At 46.2% G+C, this 10,686-nt stretch overlaps 1 protein-coding gene across 4 annotated transcripts in view; it reads left to right on the top strand.

Annotated features, from left to right (window-relative positions):
• WNT7A (Wnt family member 7A) overlaps positions 1 to 10,686 on the top strand; it is a 32,021-nt gene continuing 21,335 nt past the window's right edge. For all 4 annotated transcript variants that reach the window (XR_001557895.2, XR_001557894.2, XR_001557893.2 and 1 more), the window contains exons 1-3: positions 1 to 135; positions 881 to 1,107; positions 9,725 to 9,996. Coding sequence is in view for 1 of the 4 variants with exons in the window: in XM_015874795.2 (XP_015730281.1) it covers positions 65 to 135; positions 881 to 1,107; positions 9,725 to 9,996 (570 nt within the window). In the remaining 3 variants the exon portion in view is untranslated. The remainder of the gene's footprint in view (positions 136 to 880; positions 1,108 to 9,724; positions 9,997 to 10,686) is intronic.

Raw genomic sequence — 10,686 nt, 5'->3', positions numbered from 1 at the left:
CCCGGCCCAGCAGCGCCGCGGGCATCATTTCATATGTTGGGCTGAGACACGGCAAGCAAGGAATATGAACAGGAAAACAAGGCGCTGGATTTTCCACATCTTCCTGAGCCTGGGGATTGTGTATATCAAGATCGGGTAAGTAACTTTTTTTTCTCTCTTTTTTTTCTTTTTATTTTTTTAATTTTTTTTTTTTCGCCTTTTATAACAATTGCGCTCCCTCTCGCTCTCAGCCTAACCTGCCCAGACCTGTTACTATTTAACTCGGGAAGTCTCAAAAAACCCCGGTGGCGGTGATCACGNAGGTAGAGCCCCCGCGCCTCTGAGCTACCCTCGGGGCGCAGCCGCACGGGATGAAGCGGCGGCCGGGCACCGAGCGGAGCAGGTGGGACTCGAGGGGGCCCGGAGCCTTCCGTGCCCGGCGCGGGGTGCCCCGGCCGCCCCCGATCCGTCTCTACCTGTTCTCGGGGCGGTCCCGCTCCCACGCACGGAACGCCGCACGCGCGGGGCAGCAGCAGGTCGCGGCGCTGCCCTCCAGGTGCGCCCGGCCGCGGGGCAGGGAGCGTGGGCTCTTCCCCTCCCTCTGACTGTTCGACGGGATAGTTAGAACCCTCCCAACCCGGTGCCTGTGCGTGGCCCGGGCACGCAACGCTGTTGCATGCGCTTGAATTTACGAATGAGGAAGTTGGGTCCCGTTTTGGCAGGAGCCCACGCTCTCCTTATCTCCGCTTTAGCCGGGGAGAGAGCGAGGGAGAGGGAAGCGGCAGGGGGAAAGGTGGGGGCTTTCCGGGGGCACCTGCCGGCGCCGGGCTCCGCGGCACCGCGCCGCGTCTGCCTCCGGAACGAGCCTTCCCGCAGCCACCTCGATCTTTTGTCGTTGCAGGGGTTTTTCCTCTGTGGTGGCCCTGGGAGCCAGCATCATCTGCAACAAGATCCCGGGTCTCGCCCCCCGGCAGCGGGCGATCTGCCAAAGCAGGCCCGACGCTATTATCGTCATCGGGGAAGGGTCCCAGATGGGCATCAACGAGTGCCAGTTCCAGTTTCGCAATGGGCGCTGGAACTGCTCTGCCCTGGGAGAGAGGACCGTCTTCGGGAAGGAGCTGAAAGTGGGTACGTGTCCTCTCTATGAGTTGTTGGCTGGCCCCATCCATCTGAGAGGATGATACACTGGGGGGGCCCAGGCATGGCTGTGGGAGTTGGGAGAAAGCAGCCTGCACGCATCACTTGTGTCTGTGTACTTGAGGATGTAAAAAGATGCTTGGTTCTGGTTAAAGGCAGAGGTCTGAGACTAAATGCTGAGTGGGGTTAGATTGCACCACTGGGGTGCAGAACCCTCAGTGGTGATTCTGGTCTGAGGTTTCTACCTATTAGGACAAAGGTCCAGCAGTCAGACTCATCATAAGGGATTTTTACTGTGTGAAATAATGACTCTGTAGTGACTCCCACCAGGAACAAGTAGGTATGCTGCAGTTGGATGTCAGAGCATTTGCAATGGGAATGTTCCAATCAATAGCCAGAAGATCCCATTTCCATCTTTTGCAGTTGTTGCAACAGTACAAAATAGACTGGAATTCCTAAGTGAAATGGCATTGGTAATGATAAATATGAGTATCTGAGGAAACAGAGCTGAGGCTAAAACTCTCATGGCCCTGAACTGCAGAACACAGAGCAGGGTAGAGGAGCTTAGTGAATATTTGTTGATTCCGCAGCACTTAAAGCACAAAGGGAGAGGAAAAGTATTTTCCATATACAGGTATAGTCATTTTCAGGGTCACAACTGAAAGTCGATCACTCACGGTATGGTGTTCCACATCCAGAAGGTGAAGTTGGGATCTGTGGTTTCCAGCTTCGAGGTCTCTGCCTCCTCCCCATCTGGAAGGTAGATACAAAAACCACAGAGCCAGTCAAGCAGTGCTTTGCGTGATGGAAAACCACGGATGTTCTGTGAGAACCCCAAAGAGTTCTACAACAGCTGTGGCTTCTGGCATACAGGAAAACCCTCCAGACTGGACTGCCCTCCAGGCACCATTCAGTCATATATGGACAAATGGCAGGATCTGGCCCTAGAACCCCATTCCTGGCATTCTTGCAAAGAGACAGTATTGCCACTTTGCTTGGGAAAGCCCAAGAATGCTTGGCATTAACTGAACGCTATTTTATCACGTGTGCACATTGATAGGCATATTTTCCAATACCTTGAGGTACTTAAGGAAAGAACACAAAGAGAGAGGAAAAAAAAAAAAGAGGCTAAATGTTAAAGTCCGGTGTGAGCTACAGGTCTTTCAACACCTGTGATAATCAAACACGGTGAGTCAAGTAGGGTACGTGAAAACCACACTGCCCAGCATTGTGAAACATCTGAAAATGGACCATTTATTCAGATTAGCTCATGCTTTCTGTTCCTTGAGCTGAGCTGTTCCTGTCAGTGATCCATGCAAGTATTTGCCACTTATGTCGGTGAAGAGTCCATTTGGATGGCTGACAGGTTTGGGCTCATTTAGCCTAAGAGTAAGATTTCCTTGAGCAGAAAATGTGAGAAGGATTTCTTCTCTAGCAAATCATAAAAGTGCGGAGTTATTGTGGTCTGTTGCATAAACAGGCACTCAGTTCTTCCACCCCTTCCAAAACTGAATTATTTAGCTAGTGGGTTATATTTAGGTCCTTTTAAAGAAAGTCAATATTGAAGGAAGTAGACTTTGATCTGTCTTTGAGGTGATAACTCTTAATACGTTCTATCTATCCATTATGAAGCTAAGATGGATAGGGCAGATTCATCGCTGGTTTCAGAACGGAGTCAAGTGTTGAACATCATCCAAATTATAAAACTCATTTAAGGAATAAGCAAAACTTCAAATTTAAACAGCTTATGCATTTACTTTTAAAAACAACGTTCAATAAAAGTCACTAAGGGTTTGGGATCTGCAGTGGTGGATCTTACACACATGCATGATATCTCAAATTCTAGAGCCCTCTAACTCCACGATATACTATGTAAACTGCTCCTGCTCGGGTTGTCTCCTTGTTCCTCTGCTCTTTATCTGTTGGTGTATGTAGAGCCCTACAATATCTGACACAAATCAACTTTCTATGGCTATCAGGAAGAAGTATCCTGTTCCAAATTTCTCTCTCTCAAGATCTCTGTGTAGGGTTGTGCTCTGGGCTACCAGGCACAGAAATGAAGGCTAACGTTTGATTGTGGCTAAGAAGGGTAACCCCTATGTGCCACAAAGCCAGAAGTCAAATTTGGTGCCCCCAGAGAGGAGATGAGGCTCATGTGCCTTACCCTAAACAAGAGAGACAGAGATGACATTGAGAGCCATGTAGCCTATAGGACATACTTGGAGCTTCAAGAACAAGCCAGGTCACCCTTAGGGCAAATACATTGCATCCTTCTCCATTTTTATTTATTTATTAAATTTTATAAGTTTAAATAGTAGCAACACCTCTTCCTTCTCAGCCCTTTGACACAGTGTGTGTTACAAAATACCACTCAAATGGCAACTAAAGCATTAGCACCTTCTGTAGCATTCAGAGGCAGGCAATGTTTCCTGGCCAGCTGCACCCTTGCAGCAGTTACCTTGGAGGTGCACAGGTACATTTGCCTTGTAGCTGGCAATGGAATTGGGGCATATGACCTCATCCTACTTGCTCCTCTGGGTGGCTGCGCTGGGACGAGAGCAGCACTGATGCACTTGCTCTAAGATTAGGCTATGACTTCAGAATGACAGTAATGTGGCTCTCCCTGCTGCTGTGCTGCTGAGCGCGTGCAGCAAGCGAATTCTAATATCAATTTGGGAGGATGTGCTTATGTAACTCTCATGCTAATAGTATTTGTGTGTGTGTTATTCCATGCAAATAAGTTACTTTGGATACTGCATATTCCCGTGAGCTGTTTCCCAGCCCATGATTCCAATGGCACACCGAGCCACATCTCTTCAAAACCACATTTCATTACTTTCGCCTTTGCTGGGTGATCTAGTTTATGAATGTTATGCAAACGTACCCAGATTATTCAAGTTCCCTCCCTCACGCTGCAGGGGGGATCTGGAGGCCTAATTTCTCCCAGTGGCTGTGCCCCATGGGCTGATGGACCTCGGCACTCCTCCTCCTCTCCGTTTCTCTTTTCCCATTTTTAAAATGGCAACAGGGCTACTAGCCTTGGGGAAACCCTTTGAAGTCTGCAGAAAAGAAAGCATCAAACAACATTTTCCTTTTCTTCTCTGTAGCATACGTGTCTCTGTATTTTAACAGATTCACGTTTAATTTGTCTTCCAGTGATGATTTAGGTGTAGAGTTAGTCATCACTTCAATTAATCCATACTTCATACACAGCATCTCCACTCATTATAGCCTGCTTCCAACCAGCACGCAGCCTATACACTCTGTTACTTGTGTTGGTTTGTCCTTCAAAAGAGAGATTCTTCCCTACTGACACACTGTGAATATCTTATCACGACAGCTGGTGGCAATAGTGCCAATAAGATGAAGAGAAAGAGCAGTAAAAGTGACATCAGTTTACTCCAGACTTGGTCCAGTTACAACAGGAAATTACAAAATGGCAATCAAGGTTAACACAAGGAATTTTTCTAGACAATTCTGTAGAAATCTTATTAATAATGTAAAGTCACAAAGAGAATTTTTAAATAACCACGGAGATGATGCAATGTTTCAATTATGGAGACACTTGAAACCAAGTACATTTGTGACAGCGGTCAGCACTTCTGTTCCCAGAGACAACCACAGTCAAAACCCCAAGGTTTTAAAGCAGGATAGATAAGAAAACTCCCACCCACCCCTTCCCAGGTAAAATATGCTTTAAAACCAGAGTATGTGAGCAACCAGAGTGTCTTTGACTGGATCTGCCTGTCAGCTTTGGGCTTGGATGGATGGTGAGGGCTGCACTGCCCAATCCTGCAGCATGCTGCCAGGTGCTCAGCAGTAACTTTACTATAGTGCAGATAGCACAGAGTAACTATCTCAACGATTCCTTCAGGATGGCTGTACTTTTCATGGCATGTAGAGGGAGAAAATGCAAAGCTGTGTCCTGTGCTCATAGTGGGACACCGCTGTCACTATTCAATGAGACTCTAATGAACATTTTCCAGTACAAACTGTTTGCATCTCTGCAAAGTGACAGAGTAAAGTGAGAACTCATGTTGGCACAGATCTATGAGAAGAAAGGTGACACAGCCCTGTGGAAGCTGTCATGAGCCCTGCCTGCATGGGAGAGGCTGAAAGGAGTCATCCAAGGGATGAAGATAAAGTGGTGGTCCCTGAAGAACCTTACAGCAAATCTGGTTTCAACCAGGTATTCATCCTGGACTTAGTAAAGTCCATTGATTCTTTGTTTTTTCAGTATAACCCCCTGATACCTCCACCCATTTGACACTGCTCATGTCATGTCATGGCCTTAAAACTCTGGGCCTAGCAGGCCAGCTCAGCACCATCCTGCACTGTGGGCAATGCCTTGGCTCAGGGGTCAGTGCAGACATGACCAGATGTGCACATCTATGCTGTAGAAGCTGTTAACATTCTTAATATAGTCTACTTTTAGCAGCTATCCCACAAGCCAAATTTCAGTGATCTTCCTTAGCAGCTGCCAGTTAGGAAGCATCTCCTTTGCTAGTGTGCAAAAAGAACAAACTTTTGTTCATTCTCCTTTGTGGTCTGGTCTGGTTAAAAGAAAGATAACACAGTAAAACCTAATTTTGTTATTGTTATAAATAGAGAAACTTTTGAAAAGACCCAAGTGCAGGTGTGTTAAAAAAAGTGGTTCAGTCATTGTGTAGAGCTTTTTGATTTGAAGTACTGGTACAGTTTCTTGTGTCAGGTCTTAGACTGTCTGACTCTTTAAGTTACAAAATAAGACTCTGGGGGGATAATCACCAGTAGGTCAACATGGAAATGCTGTTTTCATGTTGCACAGATTCCCTGTGCAAGTCCATGGGACACCAGGTAGTGCTGCTGCACTATCCAAAGAGGTCAATATTTGAAGAGAGTTTGATAAATTCGGAACCAGTGGCTAAACCTGAAATACACGGAAGCTCTGAGAGATACAGAAAATAAATATTGTGATTAACAGGAACCTTTTTACCTAATCAATTAGGGCCAGGATTTGCATTTCTGTACAAAATTTCCAACCCCTGAAACCAGTTTCTAATGTCAAGATCTTGCATGTGAACAGTTATTTGCAGGCAAAACAAAGGCCAGGCTGAAATATGGCCTGAACATCCAAACCCCAGCACACTGCTCTATGCCAAAAAGTCAATCTTTCTAAGCAGGGACTGTCACGGTAAGATAAAACATTGCCCCAAGGTCACTGTAGTTGGAATTCCCATCACAAGGTTTTCATACCTGCCTTCAGACATGTCTTGTGAGTACATGTTTCAGAGAAACAAAAAGATTACATTTCCTTTGGAAGGCAGAAGACTCTCTCCTCCTGCAGGGTCAGTACCTGGGCTCTTCCAAAAGGACACAGTGGTGTGGAGCTACTCTGGTTATTTAATGTACAGGCACTGATCTTTCCAGAGAATGTTCTGCCAATTTATAGGGATCTGTCATTTTTCTTTCAAGACGGTACTTTAAGGGCACCCAACTGCTCAAAACTTTGAGTCATTAAGAAAAGGAGGAAGAAAAGGGATATTTCAATAATTATAAGCTACTATTTGTATTGCTCGCAAATGTTGGGTTAAAGAAAGATGTAAAAAAAACCAACCAAATCTCTAAGACCATACGTCGTCTATCAAGAAAGGAAGAGGCACACCCCAAAGCAGGCAGAGGATGAGTTCTGCTCTTAGTTTTTACTCATTATGAATTATGACCTCCACGGAGAGAGGTGAAGTAATGTTAGCTATGGCACATAATTGGCAAGGTACGTTGTATTTTCCATCTTTATATTTTCACAATCATATTTCAGCTCATGTCACTGCAGATAACTCCCTCTTTGACCCTTTGGCTTTAAATAACAGAAAATACATCCCATGTTTTCCAGTGAGATAAATAGAAATTTGTCTTTTTTATTTCACAGCTCAGTCAGTTTATGATCAGGGCCAAGCTATTTAGCAACACATGGAAGAGGTACCCAATGGATGAACACATGCTGCCTTCCTGCAAGTCATGCCTGCCCTGTGTCTTGCAGGCATAGGCTCTGTTTCCCATACACCACCAAGTTATTTTGCCTTTTTGAAAACTTTTAATAAATTAAATTGTAAAAAAATTAAGATAGCTGAATTCATACCAGGATGCAGACTTTGAATCAATACACAGGTGCTTGCTGATCAGCCAGACATACAGACATGAGAGCAAAGATGTGCTTATGAGTGTTGCAGGATTAATGCTCCAAGGTATGCATGAGTTGTTTGTAATTACGCTCAGTGACAGCAGAGCCACCTGTGCTGCTAACATCTACACTTTCACTTATTTGTGATTCTCTCCTTGCTTTCCCTTCTGGCACCTGATTGCCTGTGGTGGTGGTGGTCTGGGCAGATCTCAGTTAAAGAGCTTGGGGTTGTCCCACCCTACCTAGTGAGGGCTATAAAGACAAGACTTCAGTGCTTTGGAGGGTGGATTGCCTTGTGGACTGGAGTTGCAGAAGCACTGGAAGTCGTGGATGCCATGCTACCACCAACAAAGCAACAGAGCTTCTGCAACACCTGTTCAGTTTGGGAGAGGGGATTTGCTTGCAGTGGGCATAACACATACATCATGTAAGCCCAGAAAAGACAGAAAGAGCAGGGTGATATTTGTGTTCGACACGTGAAGAACAGCCCCTGTGCTTGCCCAGCACTGCAGCACTCATTCAGACTGCTCTGGATGGGGAAAGGAGCCAGGCAGATGTCAGCACCCAGCTTGTGCCAGCCAAGTGCTGATGGGTTGCAGCGGTGCCTCAGGCACAGGGTGCCTGTCTCTGTCCCAGCCAGCCCCAGCATATCCCCACTGAGCTCCAGCATCACTTGCGACAGTGCCACGCTTAAACCTGGCAGTGCTGCCATGGTAGGAAAGCTCTGTGGATCACCAGCCTCGGGAGGGATGGGACAGCTTCTGAAAGCCTGCCAGACCCTCTCTGAAGTTTCTCACATCTGAGTTCAGCTTGGGTGTGCGCTCAGGCTTTGCTCATTCTAGGCAATAGGAAAGCAGAGCCACCTGGGAGCAGAAAGAGTGGCTTGCTAACAGGTGGCTCTGGGGCTGCCCTCTCTTCCCCCTTGCTTTCTGTAGTTCTTCAGCAGTTTCTGGAATCCAGTCCTCTAAAATAAATTGAACTGCTTGTTACATGCATTTAAAATTTATTATTTTGTAAAATTCATAGATTTAAAATGAAATGATTTCATGGGAATTGACTGCAAGACAAATTAATTCCCGGATCTCCACCGAGTGGTGCTAACTAATGGGTCAGGCAATTGTTGAAGAGACTGTAGTAGCTGTTCATGCCAACCAGTAACATTTTATTTAAACAATCTCCAAAAGGTCTTTCCTGATCTCACTACTGAAAACACACAATGTACTTTTCCAGCTACTGTCTGACCTTTCTATCCAGCTAGAGAAGGCAATGAGTGCACATTAGAGTTTTCCTGCACCCTTTCAGTTCCATAAAAGAGAGAAATCCTTGACATTGCTGTCAGCCCACTGACTAATATCTGTTTTTACTAAGGAAGAACTTCTTTCCTTGTTCTGGTCATTGGCCAATGTGGGCTGAACGTCTCACATAGCATGGTGCACTGCTGTCAGTTCTTTTCCCTTTACCCTTTCCTTATCCTGTATTTTCCTCCCATCTCCAGCATAGCCTGGCAGAAGTGCACATTTGCACCTTATCTCCTGCTTCGTTAGCTTTCGTCATCCTCCTGAAACAGGAGTGCTCTATCCTTCTATTTAGTACTTTGTGATGCAACAATCGCAGTTATCTACAGTTAAAATATATACAAGAGAATCTGAGAACCTCAGTATTGTGTTGATATCAAAGCTAACAGTATGATCTTGAATTTTGTACTGAATTTTAAGATGAAATTTAAAGCACAAATGCACACAGAACGTTTATGCTGAAGAAATAAAGGAGATAAAGATGGGTCTAATTATTCCCCCAAAGTTCTGGCTTTCACAAATTGCATTGGGTCACTTCCAAAACTGGCTCATCTTTGGGAATCCAGAATGGATGAGGTTGTGCCTTCCAACCTCTGCACGTGCTGAGATCAGTCCGGAGCAGGACCTCCCTTGTCAGCATCCACAGGGTAACAGAGCTGCCTGCAAAGAGCCCATTAAAGCAGTGCTTCCCACTGAGATCCTCTGCTGAAATTAGAAGTCCAGCGCTAGTATTTGTAATCTAAAATTGGCAGGAAAACACATGTTCTCATGATTATCCCACTTGGATATGGTTGTTGTAGCGTTTTCACTCCCCAGTTCCACCTGTTTTCTTTTATTTGCTTCATGAGGTCCAGCATTTCCCTCTTTTTGCTAAGGAGAGTTCAGTTTGACTGCTTCTAATTCCATTTGGAAACGCACATACAAGTTGCCTGAATAAAACATTGTCTTCTACTGCCTTATGGAGAACTACCAATTCAGACAGTGAACATCCACAGAAATCAATACTTAGAAAAGCAGAGACCTGCTTATGCGTGCAGATTTGCTGCATTCTAATAATAGCCATCTGATGTTTGCACTGCAGGAACTTGCCTGTCTCTTCTGACTCATGTCCCCATGCCGTGCCATGCACTTAACAGCACTGTTGTCATTTCAGGTAGCAGAGAAGCAGCGTTCACCTATGCCATCATTGCTGCCGGAGTAGCCCACGCCATCACGGCTGCCTGCACGCAGGGAAACCTGAGCGACTGCGGCTGTGACAAAGAGAAACAGGGACAGTACCACAAGGAGGAAGGATGGAAATGGGGCGGCTGCTCTGCCGACATCAGATACGGAATAGGATTCGCCAAAGTGTTTGTGGATGCCCGCGAGATTAAGCAGAACGCACGGACACTGATGAACCTGCACAACAACGAGGCTGGGCGCAAGGTAGGTCCCCTGCACACCTGGGACTTGGCCTGAGGGGCCTGGCCATGTCCCACACCATGCTGTGTGCTGCAGTGTGCTCCACTGCCTGGCTCATGGCGCAATGGGCACGTGAGCATCTCTGCAGGGGACATGGGCTGGTAGGGCCATCTGTCTGCCAACCATTTGTCTGAATGTTGCTTATTGCAGTTGTAAAAAGAAAAAGCAAACAGACACTTTAACTGGAAAGTGAAATGGTTCGTACGCTAAAAAGCTCGCCTGCTACTGTGTGGGTGAATGGGATTCCCGTCAGGTTCAGACATGAACTTCTCACTCATTTAAAAAGGGATCATTTTCAACCCAACTGCTTAAACCTTGCTCTTTGTGTGAGTACTACCTCTAAAAGAGAAAAACACCCGAGCACAACAGCCACAGCCTCACTGTCACACACATTCAGTTACGGTTTTGCACTGCATTCTGCCCCCTTCCCATGCTTTGGGAAGAGGTTGCTGCCAGCAGCTCTCACAGCAGCAGTGCTGGGGAAGGCAGGAACCCAGCAGCCCCACACACACGTGCCCTGCCTGCCCTGGCTACACTGCCTTTGCCTCTTGCCCTAGCCCAGCACAGTAGTGATCATCTCCTTAATTCCATCTTCCACAGCTTCCTGCTTTCCTAGCTCTGTTTTACTTTCTCTGCTGCTTGCAGTTCTGCACA

This window comes from Coturnix japonica, chromosome 12 (genome assembly GCF_001577835.2).
Source record: "Coturnix japonica isolate 7356 chromosome 12, Coturnix japonica 2.1, whole genome shotgun sequence".
Classification (NCBI taxonomy): Eukaryota; Metazoa; Chordata; class Aves; order Galliformes; family Phasianidae; genus Coturnix; species Coturnix japonica.
The sequence above is the reverse complement of the archived record's forward strand: the minus strand, read 5'-3'. Positions and strand labels throughout refer to the sequence as shown.